At 39.1% G+C, this 19790-nt stretch overlaps 2 protein-coding genes across 2 annotated transcripts in view; one reads left to right on the top strand and one right to left on the bottom strand.

Annotated features, from left to right (window-relative positions):
• Positions 1-75: 75 nt before the first annotated feature.
• Positions 76-3211, bottom strand: acot8 (acyl-CoA thioesterase 8). Its single transcript, XM_066672621.1, has 6 exons — positions 3060-3211; positions 2798-2934; positions 1969-2194; positions 1716-1873; positions 1327-1518; positions 76-752 (listed from the first exon to the last, which is right to left on the bottom strand). Exons 1-6 carry the CDS (start codon positions 3191-3193, stop codon positions 637-639), a joined length of 963 nt encoding a protein of 320 aa, XP_066528718.1. The 5' UTR covers positions 3194-3211; the 3' UTR covers positions 76-636.
• An 877-nt stretch (positions 3212-4088) lies between these two features.
• Positions 4089-19790, top strand: part of phactr3b (phosphatase and actin regulator 3b) — a 56590-nt gene continuing 40888 nt past the window's right edge. The window contains exon 1 of the mRNA XM_066672667.1: positions 4089-4252. Within this exon, the coding sequence (XP_066528764.1) occupies positions 4147-4252 (106 nt within the window). The 5' untranslated portion in view covers positions 4089-4146. The remainder of the gene's footprint in view (positions 4253-19790) is intronic.

The following is a 19790-nucleotide window of genomic DNA, read 5'->3' as shown; positions in this document are numbered from 1 at the left end:
TCACTGAAATAATGCAGAGGACACATCAATCCAATATTAAATAATTTATTAATCTACAAAATGTTACACATTGCCTAATTTTCCTATACTGGACAATTATATAAAATGTATTTAATATAAGATTGCTCATATTTCACATCTGTACATGTAGCAAACTTTACCCACCTTCAATCATATCAGTAGATGAAAGACAATGGCAAGTTGATACGCCACAAATATGTTACAGCTGAATTACAGTACAAGAGTGTCAGTGTAATATATAATGGTACAATTATTGATCAAATAAATATTTGTAAATATCAGTGACATGACAGTTAGACAATTTGAGCAATGACCTAATCAATACAGGCACAAAGCATTTCTTGTGAAATATCTTTAAAGACTGAAATTTAAATTCCCAGTGAATGTGCTAAGAACACAATGAGTAGTTTGAGATATTTGAGTGTTTTGTGAATGGTCCATCACAGGCAGCTCTGCAGAGTTTTGTGGCCGTATATATGTAAACGCCTGTTAACACCCATTAATATTTGTATATCATGAATGATTACACCCAAAAAATAAATAAATAAATAAATCAGAAATGGAATTCCAGGAGCCCTGCTAAATTTGTGACTAGATAGATTTTTCCAAACTTATCTACAGATTACTCCGAGCCACTGATTTGACTCTAAGCACTCCTTCTTGTGCACAAGATACTGCAAGAACACCATCCTGCCTCCACAAACGGCCTTGAACCAATCCCCTGCTTCCTCCTGCAAGAGGCATGAAAGACACTTTTTAAGTGGAAAATGTCTGCTGTTTCTGGTGTTCTTTATATTGTTAAAGAATAAAGGCTACACACTAGAAACATCAGCTGAACAATATAGAGCATCCAAGTATTTCAAACTGTCCTTTTCAGTGAAGGCGTACAATCCCCTGCAGATATTTAAAGTTGAAAAATACTGCCACTGACTTGAAACAAAGTTCAATGTCACTGAGCACCACTCATTGTTTTGCTATTATCATATTATTTAGAACTCACAGAAAGAACACACATTTCCAGTATATTTGTATTTTTACATTTTAAATTATTAAAGTTTAAAGAAAACAATTGATGTTTTCTTAGCTGTTGTTGCCGTCCTTGGTGCAGTGTAACTTTAGCTTGTATGTATTTTTAGTGTAAGTCAAGGAACATCTTAGAAGTGAGTTTGTAATGACAGACACTAGCTCCTCAGATGAGCGAAATCAGAGCAAAGCCGGATTAACAGAAAGGGCCACTGTGCTCTCAGTTCACATGTTTTGGGTATTTCTTAGTTTACTAGGTGATTCCCATGGAGTGTTACTTACCTGCCCAAGAGCTCTCACATTCATACAGCATCCACTGGTCTGTCCTGAATGTGCTGTGGAACCACATCGCATGATCAAGAGAGGCTATAAACTTTACCCTATACTTGGGATAAGGCAGCAGTGCAGTGGGGAGGAAAGAGTAGTCTGACACATAAGCAGCCACACAACAGTGGAGTTTCATGTCCTCCTCCCCTGTATAAGAAAAGTATGCACATAAATATATACAAACGTCAACTACAAAACAAGAGCAAATAAGTTTGTTATTATTTAAGCAACTGAACACTGGGGGTAAAACAATACTCATTTACACCAGCACAATATATACTGCACAAAATATTGAAAGATATCACACTTTTATTCAAATTAAAAATTCATTTCTGTACACAAACCTATATGCCCCCTGGCTCGCACCCAGAAAAGTTGTTTGGGTTCCATGACAACACGGCTATGGAAATCAGGTGGATTCACTGGCTTGATCTCGATGGGAACCTCATCTGCTAATATTTTATTCAACCCCTGTTTGGTATTATCAGCCACTTTCGGATCACTGTAACATCAAAGGAAAACTTTCATCAGAACTGTGCAATTTGCCAGTTTCCAACTACCCTGCTTAATAGGTCTATTAGTGTCTAGTAGTTATACCTGAGGTAATTCTGGATAAGCTCCTCTACCGTAAGCAGGGTTTCAGGTGGGGGAACTGTAGGCATGGTGAACTGATGTTCCAGGGGACTGGGCTGCAACATGTGGAAGGATGCCTGACAGATCAGTATTGGCTGACCGTGCTGGATGGCCTTCACCGATCGAACACAGAAACTGCGGCCATCTCGTGTCCTTTCTACCTGGTAAAGTACTGGAACCTTGGGGTCTCCTGTAAGATGAGAGGTTTATGTATACACACTTATTTATGTATCCTCACTAAGTTGATAAGTAGTTGTTAAACTACACACACACGCAAGTTTATACAAGGGATGCCAAATTGTATTTGAAAATGTTTTACCTATAACATATCTAGTGTAATATATTTTCTCAAGCTCAAAAAACATTGCTACAATAATGATCTATTAAAGCCCACTCTCTATCTTTCCCAGTAAACAAGGAACGTCCCTGGACGTTCAAAATAGGTCTAAAAGTAGTCTGTACGTCAAGGACATATTTTAAACGTCAATGGATGTCCAAAATCCATCTTAATAAGTTAGTTAAGTGGTGACCAATCGATAACGTCAGTGGACGTCCAAAATGCGTTTTATACAAGTAATTTATTTCGGAACCAATTAATAACGTCACGGGACGTCCAAAATACGTCTAAAAGTCGTCTTTCCAATGTCTGTGTTTGGACGTCTTCTCAACTTTCATTTTCAACCTTAAGAGAACGTTGATTAGACGGCAGTCATTATTTCAACGTTGAATCAACGGCTAAATGTTTACTGTGTTCCTTTTTCTCCTTGTCGATAGATGCTGACTCATGGTTCACCTGCTCGGACGAAGTAACAGTGTAGTGAATGAGCGTGGAAATGGTCAGTGACAGATTTGGCGGCGGCCACCAGAGCCTGGCCCACGATCTGACCACCGAACAGCCTTTGAGTCCGAGGAACCCAGTGGTGCTTCCCTCTATCAGAAATATTAATAACAAAGATGGGGGGCCGTTCAAATATCAGTCAAATTATAGTTAATAAATAGATCAAGCAGAGCTGCACGAAAACCTACAGCCTGTCGTTACGTAGTATAGGTCTTACCTGTACAAGTCAATGTCAAGTTTCTCCAGGTTTAAAACACTGGTAACTAAAACACTTCTGAGATCCGGATTGTCTGTAAACTTCGCCGCAGCGTCCATCACCTCAAGCTTTAACTCCGCTCTGCATTCAGCCATGTTAGAACTGCCCTCCGTCAAGCCCCACCCACCACGGCGGGGCGGACTTACAGCTGATTTATTTCCCAGAAAGATCGGTAAAAAAGGGGGAAATAGCCTATTTCTGAGGACAAATTCACACAACGTATTCACACATAATTAAAGGATGTGCTTGTGAGAACAGGATCAAATGCTACAGCAACATTGAGCATATAAATGAATGAACGACCAAATGAATGAATGATAATGGGAGATGTGCATAATACAATTAATGTTTATATTAAATATATTGCAGACGTTTTCTTTATGCAAAATTGATTATTTGGCTGTGGGCAGTTGGAACCGAATCGTGAAACCTGTTAATAACAGCGAAAGAAAATATTCCGAGAAGCGTGTAGCCAATCACGACACAGGAGGCGTGACCCAATGACGAAGAACGAGGCGGGGTTTGTTGTAAGAAACGCGGTTATTATCTCTACCGCTAGAGGGCAGCGTCGCTCTGCGCACGTTCCTTCTTTAAACAACAATCTCGCTTTCAGTGTTTAGATCATTTACTTTCACGTTAAATTAAAAATTGTTGCGACATATAAGAAGCATATTTATATAAAAAAAAAAAAAGAACGAACGAAAGAAAAAAAATACACAGTGCATTTACATCTTTCAACCTTCGTGGTGAACGTATCCAATAAATAAACCATGCTCTCTGATGCCTTGAAAACAAATTAACATCAATCAATCACATGAAATGCGGCTGATTTGAGGATGAGTTGGGTGCTCCCATCACGGAACAAGCTTGTGCAGGCGCAAACACATGCGCACGCGCGCGCACACACGCACCCTCGGATTTTCCCCTTCGTCAGAGGCTCTCAGATGCACGAGCCTTGCAGCTGTCAGCCCGGATCGTGTCCACGCTGCTGGACCGCGCGCTGCTGCCCTTTCCATCTTGTATTGTTTCTGCGTTCTCGCGCGCCTGCATGGCGACAGCGACCGGACTAGAGGAGTGCGTGCAGCGGGCGAGATCTCACAGTGACCCGAGCATCCTCACTGAAGCTCGGATAGTCTACAATAACAACAGCGCAGGTAAGAGAGAAGCCCTGTCATCATCCAGCCTCATCCATTCAGCCGAGCTCCAAGATGCTGCAGCGTTCAAATGGCACCATGTTCTGGAGCGCAGTCTCTCTGAAAACGAATATCAGTTGCACTGTAAATTAGAGCCGTTAATATTCAGTGGCCCAAAGGTGGGTGAACTGCACTGATTCCATGTTGCATTGATCTTGGAACCAGGAATTTCATGTAGCCCCAGTTCTGGTATCAACAATTTCTGCGAGGATGGAGGCAGTTAAACAGATTTATTTTAAAAACACAAATGGAACACTTTCAAAAAAGGTCTTTCTCTCTTTTTTTGTCCCATTAAATACATTGCTGGACTTGTGATTTATTCATACATTAAATATATATATATTTTTTAAGTTAATGCTACCTTTTCTGGAGAAATCTAAATGTCTTTCATTATGTCAGCATGTATACATTTCAGGAATTTGCTGTATCCTACAAAATGGTATGACAACCTTCCAACGTTTCTGATACATTTAATCAAACCCTTACAGACTCTACATCTGTTTTGAACTGATGCTGTTATGACGTGGTGGGCTTCCCCATGACTAATGCAGGTCTAGGACTGCACATTTGGTAATACATGCGGCCAAACATTTAGTCAACCCTGCTTTATGAAAACAGACCATGCTGTATCAATAATGTGGCGTTTTGCATGCTAGCACTATCCATTCGAGCTTCCTGTGTTGTTATTTACTGCAGTCATGTTCGTCTTCACTCATATATCTCCCATGCCATGAGCTGCAGATGTGTAGCATTGCACATTTCGTAATGACCCCCCCACCCCAGCCGCTGAACAGAATGTACAAAGCATAGGAATCAGCTGCCCATTTTATTGCCTTACATCACTGCAACCTGTGAGGAGGCGATTGATGGGGAATGCCCCATTAAAGTGCATGATGGTGCACCTGAGGATGTGCATGCCAAAAACGAAAAACTGTCCAATACAAGAGATCATTAAGAACATTTGGGCCTAATCGGTAACAAGAACCCCTCCATCAGGGAAAATGTATAGTGCAGCTGAAGGGGAAGATGATGTTCTTGTGTATTGTGCTGTTGCCATGGCGACAAGGCATAACTGTAAAGCACAAGTTATCAGCCTTGAGGTGTTGAGAGACAGATTTGCCTCAAGTTTTTCAACAAGTGAGGATCCTGGTGTGAATATGTTAGTATAATTTAACATATTAAAGAGGGAAATCCTCTCAATGTCTGTCAAATTCAGTCAGTGAGATGTAAACAAAGTTTGATGTTAAATTTGCTTTAATGTTGTAGGGAAACTACGTTTTATTTTTTAAAGTTGCAGTGACAGGAACAGGGCTCAGAATCGCTGCAGTTGTTTTTATATTGCAACAAGGAACCATTTAATATTTTGTTTGATGTAACCAAATGTGTGATGTCATATATTTAAAATAAATTAGTCACTAAAGCATTTCCTCTGTTTTCTAGGCCGCATTTTGTTTCTTTTTGTGCTACGACTGGACTGCTAAGACTTAAGCAAGTAGTGATACTAAAAGTGCAATGGCTATGGAACTGGATGATAGGGTTTTTCATTGGAAAGGCTCATCTACTGATCATACATGAGTCTACTGTGTTTTTACTTGGAATGTTACTATGGTGAAATGCACATAAATGTAATGAGAAATAAGTTTTCTGTGGAATATTTTGGATTACAATACCTTGCATATACCTTTCTGCCATGAATGACTTTTTAAAATGTATTTTCCCCCTCGGAATGATCATAAAACAATGCTTTAAACATCCAGCAACATATTTATATACGATTTTATAAAATGTCTGGTTCCTATCACCCCTATATTGAACAAATCTGATTTGTTAAGTTTCTTAAGAATTGCAATTTTTATAACACATCACTCTCAGTGACTTTGTTAAGATTCAATTTTTGACATTTTGTTATACAAAAGCAAAATATATTTTTAAAACATCAACTTTGTGGAAGTTCTCTGATTCCTCATAAATTGTAAGAATCTGTAATAAGAAATTGTAGTGTCTAGAACACAGTTGGGGTACCTGCGGCCTGTGGGCCACATGTGGCCCTGGATTATTACTGGCCAAGCATTTCAGTTTTATACAACTGCTATTGGTTGCTATGCCAATAAAATAAGCACCCTTCAAATGATCCAATCAGCTGCAAGAAACTTGATTGCAGTTTCATCCAATAGCTACATCCACAACACCAATAAGGCCTTGTTTGGCAAAGGAAAGTCATATGTTTTAAGAAAAAAATATGTTTGTTTGAAGTGCAAGAAAAGCCAATGTGCTTAACACAAGGAGAAATCCTTGTCATCCTGAGGAAAGCAATACTGAAAGATATCATATCATCAAACACACATTTTTAAAGCCACTCTATGAAGAATGGTATTAGCAGAGATATTTAAGGTGTTCAAGGCGATTTTGACCTGAGAGGAAGCTTCTTTCTAGTGCTCTAAAACAAAGCTCGGCAGCATGACAGAAGCGAGTTTTATGGTGAGTGAAATTATCACAAAAAGACTGAAGGTGAGTTTGTAAAGGAATATTATGTCTATAATAGCTGGCTAATATTTGCCTCAGTTTCCACTGCTCATATCCTGAGGCCATTGAATCAGATTGGAGATGTGTGTGTAGGTGTGTGGGTGTGTGTGTGTGTGTGTGTGTGTCCAATGTGCTGTTTCCAGCCAATAAAAAAGCTGGAGAATTATGGCAGTAACTATTTCACTGATCAAAATCTGTAACCCTTACAGATTGCCTGTGGACACATACCTTATAGACATGATATTCCCCCACAGCCACCTGTGGTCTGCAGCCAGATATCTATGTATATTAATTTGCCTCAGCCCTGGTCTACAATGATGTATAAAGGTGTAGATGATGACTGAAGTCTGTGTAGCATTAAGAATCATGCACAACATGTTTTTTTTTTCTGGCAAATCCTCTATTCAGGTCTGGAAAGCTAAAATGGAATTAGTGATTGAATTCTGTTAAAAGCTCTTTGTTTGTATATGGACAGCTGGTGAATATCCATCTTTGTATTTGCAGCTAATCACTTGATGCTATTCCAATACTGTTGTACCTCTGTGACATCTGTTGACACACTTAGCTACTTGCTCATTTAGGTCTAGGACTTTTAGTAAAAGCTAAACTCTCACACAAACCTCTTCCTCTACCTCTTGCTGTAGTTTGCAGCTGCCTGTGTCATGCTAGCATACGATTACTTGCACATACGTGTTAGCATTGATTTTATAAAATCAACCGATTGTTGCAAACTTACTTTTGGAAAAGTAGAAAGCCTTAGCCAGTGTTCTGTTCACTACAGTTACTCAGTAATTGCAATTCTAATTGCTCCAGTCTGGGTGGTCAAGACATGCCAAGCCAAATTCATGCTACCCTGGTTTTACGGGTTGTTACCTTGACGACAGGGCAGTGGTTTCAGTCTTTGTGTCCTCAGGCTATTTTGAATGCCACCATTTTTTGACACAGCCATTGTTAATAGGTTTGGAACATGGTGGGAGAACAAGTATAAATAAGACTGTGGGATGTCACATTCTTGTGCTCTGTGAAAAGGGGGTTAAATATGTATTAAATATGTATTTCCATGGCATTGTTTTAGAAAGTGTCTTTAGAACTATAAAGGGGTCCACCATGTGTATGTTCTTAACACACAGAAAATAAGTGGCAAAAATAGCGACTGCAACAACATTGAATGAACACTTGGTAATGTAGTGACACAGAGAAGTCTAGTAAATATGGAAAAAATCAGAAAGCCTGACTATGCTAAGTTTACTAGTGTTGATGTTCTATTCATTAGGATATTAAAAACTCAATGTAAATGTTTACTACAAAGGTGGAGAAACATTGCTTTAGAGATTGCCATTCCAATGCTCCACAGGCCAGTGTTGGAGGCCCACGCTTGGCATTGAGCATGATGACATGAAGCTGATTCATAGTATCCAATTTGAGCCCATAATTTGCACCTTAAGTTGATGAACTCACTATTTATCAAGTGTAGTTCTACAAGCCTTTTAACCTGTTTATCTGTAGGCTTCTTACTCAGTCACTGTTTCGTAAGCTCAGTAAGAGTAAAAAACTGAAGTATGAGCCTTTGCAAATTTCAAGGGCTAACATCTTGAGATGTGGAAATTAATGTTAATATTTTCTTTTTTTTCCCTCAGTCCTTAAGAGCACACAAGCCAATACTGTTGATTCAGATTCCGATTACTGCATGGCATTAGCAGATGAGATGCCGCGATGATACACCGTTGGCCAGCCCCTTCTCTCCTCGCTCTCCATTTCTGCTCCAAAACGCAGCCTTTCATCCCTGCAGCACACCCACTGCGGCTTTGATCTTGCCTCTTCAACATGCACTTGAGGAACAGAGCAAAAGCCCTCATTCTGAAAGGAAGGACTAAATAGACTAAGGACTGAAGGAGGAGGGAGAGAGCGAGAGAGATAGAGGGAGAGAGAGAGAGAGTAGGGACAGATCACGAATATCAGAATTGCTAGTGTCAGGAAGCATCATCTGAACAATAGAAGTGACTCAGGATGTATATGTATAAATCTTTCTTTGAAAGAAATAATAATTACAAATGATAGTACTATTGAACTGGGTACATGGTTTTATCAGTCCCTCAATCATTATTTATTGCTATAGCAACTAACACTGAGCTGTCGCTTTTATGTGAAATATCTGGCAGTTTTTTATGATCTGTCAAAGTTTTAGGACATGGGAATAAATTAGTGGTTCTTAATTCGTTCTGCATCTTACGTAGGTAGCTAGCACTTCAGTGCTGTCCCACTTCCTCGCCTGAGCCTCTCCAATCACAGCGCCATATATCACAGTGTAAAGACAAGGTTAAATTTAGCAAAACAAACACAACAGGCACAGAGAATAAGTATACATCCAGCCATACACTAGGCTTCCAAAGATTTGTAGACACCAGTTATTAGTGGAAGTAGCTGCTTTAAGATGTACCCTTTGCTGACACAGCATGGGAGCACTTCACAGGCTCTGGAGCACCTCCCTCACTAATATTTGTGTGGTGGCAAACTAATTCACACAGTGATTTTTCAGCATTTGGTCACTATACACTTCAGACATCTGGGCATCTTTTGTTTGTGTGGCGGACAGGAGGGAGTAGGGCTTAGAACTTAAGTGCAAGCAATGGACTGGAGTCTTAAATTTGTACTTTTTGTAAACCAGCGTCGTAGGTTTTTCTGATGAAATGTGTGTGTAAACACTGGCATCTGTGTAAGATGGCAGAGATTTTAGTAAAACAACTAGGGTTTTCCAAAGTCTATACGATAGTGAAGTGAACATAAAGTGCCACTGACACAAGAAATTCAAGTCATAGCGTCCAAGAAGCTAATAATAACCAACCACTGACATTCAGTCACATATTCTCTCTATCTTAATGTGGAGCGTATCTTTCACAGTCTGGACATTTGTGCCAGTGACAGATCCACACAGTAGGACTCACATTGTTCCAGTGTGCTGCTCGCTGGACTGGAGGAAGCAGTGACTCATGCCTTTCTCTCGTAGGTCAGTGAAGCAGCACCTTCTCTGGACTGAACAGCCAATCTTCCTGACTTTCACATGGCCTCTACGACAGCACATTCAGATGCTAGTCATTATGTTTTAGCATCCGGAATAGTCCTGGTGTTCACCGCTGCTACCTGGTATATTGGTTTTATTCACAATGATTTCTTTATCTTTTTTTAGTATTTTATACAAGACGGGGCACTGTATTTAAGTCGAAGGTAGTTATGACTGCTGTTAGCATACTTGTTCTGTTTCAGCTATAGCCTTTGAAGCTAATTGCTCTCTCAACTAGTAATGATGTTGCTTTTGTATTCACAGATTGCATATTTACGAGTAGCGCCTTACGGTTAGTAATTGCTCCACAAGGGGCGCTATTAGGGGCTGATTTAAACCATTATTGTGCTAAGAATCAGGGACAATTTCTATCAAAGTTATTCATATCAGGGGTTTTAATCCATATATATATATATATATATATATATATATATATATATATATATATATATATATATATATGTGTGTGTGTGTGTTTGTATATATATATATATATATATATATATATATATATACACATTTTCTTGTAGTCCCAAATCCACAGACATTTCAAATAAACAAACTACGAGAGAAAGAGAGATACACAGAAGCTGATATTACAGCCTATGAAGCACACACAGTAGATTCTTCACTGTGCCTAGCATTAGAGACTAGCCATGCTACCGGGGTGGGTGTTGGGAATTTTCCATTTATAAGCTGGTCTGAGAGAGGCTTGGCAGTTTTCTGCATATTGTCAAGCAAAGACATTTGGGGAGCAGAAACTGATCCTAGATCCGTGTAAAAATGAGGCCTCGCAACTTCCAGTTCAGCTCCAGGCGATTCTTTACCCGGATTACTCACTTCCCCATTTTCCAGCTGATCCTATTGAAATAAGCTGATGTGCTCACACATCAAAAGCACCCCCACTTTTCACATTTCAGGCTTTGCTTTCTTATTCAGTGCCTAGGAATCTGACGTACGCTGCTGAAATCAAATACAGGAACCCCGAGCTGGACAATTTCAGCTTAATTATATGACTCACTTAGACCCATATTCTAATAGCTCAGACTTTTTTTTTTCACCAGGCCCCTATATTTAACCATATGAATATTCATTGTGGTGATTAATCCTTAGCATTCTAAGGAGAGCACAGAATAAAGTGAAATAGGGCTTCAAGTCACCTTGCATGAAAAAATCCAGTTATGGCTTCAATGTAAAAGCCTTATTCCCCCACGACCCAGAAAAATATTCTTTTGATTATACAGGTCCTTTTGTGAAGATGGTTAACCTTAAAAAAAGCATGTTTTTTAGGTACTATAATGTAGAAAGTGTTACCTGATGTATTCAGTATCAGTTATATAAGTAATATATGCAGGCTGTGAAGATGGCTTCCTCAAATAGAACTCCAACTCTGTGTCGTTAGTATAAATCAGAGTAAGCATCTCATACATTTATAAAATGATTGCATTTTATTTGTTCTATCAAATTCTTGTATTGTAATTATTTTTCTAACAGGGTCCATATACTACACACGTAAAATGATGGTTCTACAAAGGTTCTTTAGTAAACAAATATGGTTCTAGTACTTTGAACAGGTGAAGAACCTTTTGCATGGGTAAAGGGATCTATGCATTGTGAGAAGGTGCTATAGAACCTTTTAGAGAAGGGTTCTGTATGGCACCAAAAACAGTTCTACTATTGTAGCATGTTGGACATCAAAACAATAGGAGAACCCTTTTTGGTGCCATATAAAATCCTTTTTGGAAAGGTGCTATATAGAACCATAGCACATTCCCAATCAATCTGAAGAACCTCTTCATAAGGCAAAGAACCCTTTAATCATGCAAAATGTTCTTCATGTGTTCAGGGTTCTATATAGAACTGTTTCCTTTAATAAAAGACCCGTTTAGAACCATCATTTTTAAGAGTGTAGTTTTACCCCAAAATAGAGGCCCATTTTTTGAACTCCATTTGAATTGTAGGGCATTTCTGAATCATAACTGCTTATTCAACACCAGTGTGAAACCTCTATAGTTTCTTGTGGCTTAACGTAAGCAAATCTTGATAGATACATTTCAACATCTTGGGTAAAGCCTTCCCTGAAAAATAGAAGCTGTTACTGCAGAAAATGGAGGAATAATGCACTTGATTTCAGAAGAAATGTGGGATGAGTACAAACTTTTGACAAACTAAGAGGCATGTTTGCATATTCAAGAAAACATGAAGTCATTTGCATACTGGAATCACACTTGCCAGATTCTTGCACATGTATTGCAAGCCTTATTAGCTGCAAATACTTGGAGATGTTTGTGGGCTGTGAATCAGAATTTTGTTTTTATTCCACCAGTAAAATTTGGCCAGCCCTAGTGAGATTCCTCCAGTCAAATCAGTAGCCTGAATGCTGTGTGTCAGGGTGTGTGTCTCAGCAGCAAATATCTAGGCCTCGTCATTGCTGATTGCTTCTAATGCATGAGCAGGCATGCTGTCGTAGCTGCCATCATTTCAGAGTCTCTGCGAGGCCCAGAAGCCAATATAAATCAGGTCACGTATACAGTACATTTCATATGCAGCAGCAGTCTCCATTTTACAGTGTTGATTGTGGGAAAATTACCCCTGATCCTAAAAGCCCAGTCATAGTGGGCCAACACTGCTGGTTCAAAAAACGTATTTCAATAATATATAATTTATTAATTCATTCAATATCTGTAAGCACTTAATCATGTTCAGGGCTGTAGTGGGAATCATAGGTGCAAGGTAGGAACAAACCCATTCCATCACAGGGCATCCTACCAACATGTTTTTAGATGGTGCAAGTAAACTGGAGCACCAAGAGGTAACCCACCATGTAGACACAGGCAGAACACATCAAACTCCTCACAGACAGAGACCCAAGGCAGGGTTTGAACCCACAACCCCAGGGCACTGTAGCGGTGTGGCAGCGACACCACCTTTTATGCTACCGTGTTGTATTAAAACTGATTTAATAACAGATAACTCTGTCATATATGATAGTATAAGACCTTTCCATTAAACATTCTCCTAAAGTGCATATCATAGAGATTGTAGCGAAAATACAATAATCAAACGGTATCCAGACTTTCCCAACTGGCTGTCACTGAACAATACACTGTATTACACCATATTGTTTATCCTGACTTAAAGGGAACATCTGTGATTGTAACCACCTTTTGCTATCCCTCCTAGTCTGTTTTTGCACTGGAAATCTGTCTAATGTGTTTACAAAGACCCAGTGTCAATAAAGAAGAAGGAAAAACAAAACAAGTGGCCTGGTCAGACATGCTATGTTTCCTTTCTCTCTGCTCATGGCAGAGAAATGGCAAAGAGACCTCCAAACATTGAAAGCCAAGAAAACGGATAATGCCTATTTTTGCTGTTTTAGATTATTTAGGTAGGAAACCACTCAAAATTAGGAAGGCTGCTAATTGCATGACAGTAAACACAGAGCGTTTGTGCTTCAAAACTAAACAACACAAGAATAAAAATGTACAGAAGATTTACGTTTCAGGCACGCTCAAACATACCATTCAAGCTTAAAAGGCACAGAGCTTCTGAACGTAAATGAACCAGAAAGAACTGTAGTTTTCCACAGTCTCAGACATTAATGTTTCTTCTGTCAAATATTGAACGAAAATCCTAAAAGATCAGGCAGTATCAACACATGTATAAGCAGTATAGTATATAAAGGGTCCTGAGTAGTATCACTTTGTAACTGAGGATACAAGGCTTACAACTGTAAGGTTTGTACAGGATCTGTGCTTCGTCAGGGGACTGACGAATGCTCTGTTCTAAAAAAAAGTCTTGCCCTGAGCTGAAAGCTGGGCCACCTGCCTGCTCCACAGACGACTGGGAAAACAGAGTTAAAGACTGAGGTTAAAAAGCAAGCTCTGCTAAATGTTTCTTTTTTGGGCTTGAAAAATGTCCTTGCAACAGCAAGTAGAGCATAACTAATAGAAACATTGGAATACCTCAGAAAAGTAATGATCCACGTGAAATCTGAGTGAGGGGGAGTTTGCAGTATTGTCATTTAAAGGTAATGGACACCTCTAATTTCACAGTGATTCAGTGATTATTCAGGAAATGATTTAGTGCATCTTCAATATGTTTGAATTCTCACACACTGGGGTTCCCCCACACAGTTTACTGCCATGCCTTTTCTGAGACATGCAGCTAGGCATCTTTTCAAATTGCAAAACTATGTCCCTGGAGCTCAGCACACTTGGAGGAGAACACTAACTGAGTGTAAAAGTGATACAGTTAAATCATCACTTTCAGATCAATGTTTCAAGGAGCATTGCTACACTTTTACTTTACTGATGAAGGTTGTTTGAAACCTGTCATTGTTGACAGGCACTGATGAAAGCTCTCTCAGGCAGCAGCAGTTACCTAGCCACCTGTCTGTCGGCAGCGGGGTGGGAGTGTACCACATTTAGTCATGGCCAAGGTCAACTGCAATACACACAGTCTGTCTTTGTGTCCTTATACTGCATCTACACTTTGGCACCAGGACAGAAACTTCCCAGAATCCGCAAAGAGAGACTTGTGGTCATTTATTATTAGAGCTATTACAAACAGACCTTCAGGCTAATCACATACTTAAACAGATCCTGAAAGAAATCAAAAAGCTACTTGGCTAACAATTGCTGGACCCTTCTGTTCGAAACCAGTTCCATCTGAAAAGCTGATATAATATCGATTATGAGATGCACAAACCAGACATCATCTGGCATCCCTAACAAAATAACAAAAGCCAAATATAATATGACCTAGAGTGAGAGAAATGGGAGTCTGCATAGCTGAGATGTTCTGAGAGGGGTGGGCATTTTGTGAGGGAAACAAAGCTTAGATTTGAGTTGAAAGGAAAGAAAACAACCAAGAGCAATTTAAAAAAAAATCTCCCAAAATAGGTCAAGGCTGTGCAATATTTACTTGAGGAAGACCAGAACTGTTGGATCCAACATGCTTGAATTGTGGCTTTTCATGTAGATTGTCAGAGTTTGGATTGAAAAAGAACTATTTCTGCCTGTGCATTGGGATTAAACTGGGGCAATTTAAAATTCAATTGCTTGCTTTATAGGCTTGGTATTTCAAATTTATGTCAAATATCTGTTGAAGGTTTAACTGTAGGCTGTGTTACAGCTGAACGTTTTGCTATATCTGTTCATGTCCTCATTGCGGTCTCCTCTGTGTGCTGGGTTAACAATGGCACTTTTCTCTGGAATAGCTGTACTTTGTCATGCTGACAAGGCAGTTTGTAGACCTGAGTACGCAGCCTTGTAGTGAGCCTGCAGTCTTTCCCTCTCCCAGTTCCACTTAGAGATGTCCCTGACTTTTCTCTACTTCAGCACCATGGACAGTGACTCTCTAATAATGATGATATTACTGTAGTGCGATCATATCCTAGGAAACTGTAACTCTGCCTATCATTGGATAGATTATACTCTGCTAAAGGCTAGGGTGAGCTATAAGTTTAGAGCTGCCAGTGGCTAGGTTTGTGTTGTTAACAACGTCAAAATCTAGGGAGCTAGCCATAATTTTAGCTCTGCCAGTCACTAGATTTAGCTAAATGTTTTGTCTGCTATTAGCTAGGGGTAGCTAGGTTTGGCACTGCCATTGGCTATAAGGTTAGCTCTGTCACGTAGAATGTAGTTTAGCTAGAGCACCATAATGAATATTGGCTAGGGTTAGTGTCGAGATTAAATCAAGAGTTATATTTCTGCTATTGTTTTGATTTAGGACTAAATTTATAGATATACCATTGTCTAGGATTATTTCTAGAGTTAGCAATTGGTTAGTCTGTGGTATATGATTAACTACAGGTTTTAGGAATTGAGTAGATTTAGCTGTAGGGTTAACTATGGGTTTAGCTTGCCTTTGGCTAGAGTCCTGCCATTGTATAGAGATTGATATATAATTAGGCTTATCTACAATATTACCTTTAGGCTAACTTTGCCACTAAATGTGTTGGCTGGCTGGAAGAGAGATACCACAGACTATGCTTCGGTGCTAATTGACACTGGCTATGAATAGTTAGGGAGGGAGTGAGGCTGACCAGTTTGCAAACCCAGGCTTGAGAGAGCAAGGGGATTACATATTGAAGATGTCACTCAAAGCTGTCCCTAGTTCATTAATTTGCCAGTCTTTGCACATCTCTGGGAGCAGATTAGATGCAAACAGTCTCGAATAAGAGGAGCCCAGGGAATGACACCATGATTTAAGAGGAACTCCGGTTCACAGCATCAACAGTTTAATGAAGCAAGACATGTAATTCTGTTTGTTACAAATAGCCAATATTAGAATAGAGGATGCTAATATTGGAATAGCCTTTTATCCCTCATGAAAAGGGGTTTAATGGCTTTGAAAAAAATTCTCTACATGGTGGATATGATCAGTAAAATGATGCATACACATATTTAAAAAATTCTTTAAAGTGGATAAAAACATGGTAGCCTTCTAATTGAGTTAATATTGATTATATGTATTTACACCAATTTAACATCTTAACATAGTACACCTATGATTCTAGGAGTACAATGTAGATTAAGACCCTCCTGGTTTTTTCTTAACTTTGTTTGGTTCTTTTGAGCAATCTATTTGAAGTTCTTATGTCTTGCACAGGGAGGTAGCAACAGGTAATGTCGCAGTCACAAAGCTTCAGGGTCCTGGAGTTGTGGGTTCGAGTCCCGCTCCGGGTGACCGTCGGTGAGGAGTTTGGTGTATTTTCCGTATGAGTTTCCTCATGGATCTTCCCACAGTCGAAAAACACATGCTAGTAGGTGAATTGGCTGCTCAAAAGTGTCCATAGATGATAATTTGTGAGAGTAATCTGCAATATTGTAAAATAATCTATCCTATTTTCATTTTACACAGTGGCAGGTTTTGCCCCTTGATAATGGAACATGCATTTTGTCTTGTGTCATTCCATTCAGTTTGTTTTCTTCTGCAGTCAAACCTATTGAGAACAGAATTGTTGTAGTGAACCACAAAGAATATGTACTAGGGCTGTAGTCTTACTTACTGTATAAATGTCAAGATAGAATCAATAAAAATTGTGTGTGTGTGTGGCGGGGTGGGGAGCAGGTGGATGGATGACTGCCTACATGCACACACACACACACACACACACACACACACACACATGGCCTACAGAACACTGCACCAAGTAGACATACTTGAATGAGAGCAGGCATTACCCATGCAAACTCTATCCTAGCGTATATTCTCTATGAATGTTTTAGGCTCTGACCTAAATGCTTGCAGAGCTGAAGCACATCAAAACACTGCACATGAGAACACACCCACCTGATCCTCCCTGTTTGTATTTCTTATATTATTTGAAAATTCGCAGTTAGTTTTGAAAAATTCATTACAATTGGAAAATACAAATCCATTACTACTTGAAAAAGAATTGCATAATTACAGTAAATATTACTACATTAGATTCAGTAACAGATCAGGCTTGAAACCTCACCAAATTGCTTGTACCATAAAATAACATGTAGTGAACCTAGTAAGCCACATGATCATTTACCAGAGGTTAAAGCTTCTTTTCAGGCCATAAATATTTTAATGGTAAGGGATAAGACCTCGTGATGATTCTACGACAAAAAACGGAATGGAAAACTATATTTCTTTAGATGCCTGAAACAGCCAATATTCAAATGTTCATTATTGGAATCAAAAAAATTCCCTTATCTCTGATCCAAAGGCAGATTTATTTACAGAAAAGTACAGATTCCGCTTTGAGACATCAACAGATTTGTACTAAGACGTCTGCGGTCACCCGCAGAGAACAAGGTGGAAAGCTAAGAGCTTAAAATGGAGGATTTTTTTTTTTAACAGTGAAGGAAGATGTTCTTCTTCCCTTTTTCCGACTGTAATTAGGCCAGAAGGCTGCCACCCATGCACAGCTGCTTCTGAGCACTGGGTAAAGCTCATTCTAACATGAAAGAGAGTGAGAAAGCAGGAATTGGGAAAGAAAGAAAGTGGGAAATAGGTAAAGAAAGCTAGAGATTTGAACTTAAAGCTCATCCTCAGACACCAATCCCCTGTCTCCTAAGGCACTGAAGAGAAGATTGTCATTCTGTCAGAAAGTATGCTTCCACTTTTAGCAGAATAGATACCTAGACCTTAGACCAGAATGTCATGCACTGATTAATATTAGGGCCTGGGTATGAAAGGCTGAAACTGGATTCTTAATCACCATCTCCTCCATTGAATTCTCAAGGATATTCATATTTATTGATATTTTTTTTTATTTCAGTATGGGATTTGTGAGACATTCACTATGAATCTAATACTGTTTGATTTGATGCTATAAAAATGTAATCTCAGACTGCAGCACATTGTTCAATTGTACTTTTGCTTATTAATTAAGCAGCAGCTTTGGAACAATATCAATATGTATCAGTATATACTTTAATAAAATATAGATCTACATCTATCTGCATTAGAATTGCAGAGAAATGTTACATTTATTTAAGAACCTTCCGCTCTTGTAGGTCACAGTTAATGTTTAAAATGTCATTCAGACATATGTTTCAGGCCACACTCCTATTAAGATTAGATTACACTAGTTATACATCATTTCAGATATGGCCTCTGTCTCTGTCTTAAAACATTATCCTTATTTATGACCCAGCAGTTTGAACACATGCCTGTCATATAGTGCACTTTTTGTAGACTACACTGTAGCGTTTTCTTTATTGGGCTGCAAAAAGGTTGAACTAATCCACAAGTAGAAGACATGAGGTTTCTAACATGCACAGATGTTCTGTCAAGTTAACATCTGGATCTAGCAACACTGGCAAGGACAGGCTTTTTCTTATCAGATTAGATGTCCTGTGTGTGTGTGTTTGTGTGTGTGTGTGTCTGGGAGTGTTTTTAGGATCTGTGGGTATAAAGCCTTGAGACCAGTCTCTAGATCATAAAAATAAAATAATAATATTATATCACACTTTACTAGCCTTCACTGAAAATAAAAATGTAAATTATACGTTGTAAAAAAAGAGTGCATTTTTTAAGTGAAAATGTATTAACTTTGGCTCAGTTAGTTATGTTTTTGGCACACAGCAGATGCCCAGAAACCTGTCTGCATTTGTCAATTGGCACAGTGGAGCCAAAGGAAGTGTCATAGTCACACAGCTCCTGGGGTTGGGGGTTCGAACCCCATTCTGGGGGACTGTCTGTTAGGAGTTTGGTGTATTCTCCCAGTGTCTGTGAGGGTTTCTTGTAGGATACAGACTATGAATGAATGTTCTGCCACAGTAATTTTTGGTCATTTGGTAACAGACTGCCTGCTACTGATGAAGCCTGCTGAGATTTGGATGAAAAACATTGCAGTATTCCTTTAAAGAGCATAGAAAATTATGTTTTTGGCTGTAAATCATGATTTATGATGTAGACAAAAAAAATTGGCATTGTAAACGCTAGTCAGCATGAAAATGTTTGACTTCAAATTACTTTATTGACTAAAGCACCTTGCTTGGAACAAGGTATATTTTGTTACATGAATCAATTCCAATCCTCTGAGGGGATGTAGCTTTGAAGCTGTGCCAGAATACTTCCACAGTGTATGTGTGTGTGTGTGTGTGTGTGTGTGTGTGTCTGCGTGTGTGTGTGTGTGTGTGTGTGTTTGTTTGTGTTAGCTCATGGCTTTGCAGTAGTGCAGCACTGCTTTTTTCAGTTGTCTTCCAGGCTCCAGATTTAATAACTAATGTTATTCTGCTTCTGTGAAAAACAGAGGCTAGTGACTAGCATTGCGTTTACCTCAGGGGAGTACATTAACAGCACAAGACTCAGGCTATGCTAACCGGCTAGCGTACCTTTATACTGATCATGATTAGTTCTCACTTTTATTAGTACCAGTGTCTTTGTGGACATGCTGCAGCATCTCACTTCTTCCACTTTAACCCTCATTGC

Source organism: Hoplias malabaricus, chromosome 5, assembly GCF_029633855.1.
Source record: "Hoplias malabaricus isolate fHopMal1 chromosome 5, fHopMal1.hap1, whole genome shotgun sequence".
Classification (NCBI taxonomy): domain Eukaryota; kingdom Metazoa; phylum Chordata; class Actinopteri; order Characiformes; family Erythrinidae; genus Hoplias; species Hoplias malabaricus.
Note: the sequence above shows the minus strand (reverse complement) of the source record. Positions and strands in the feature narration are given on the sequence as shown.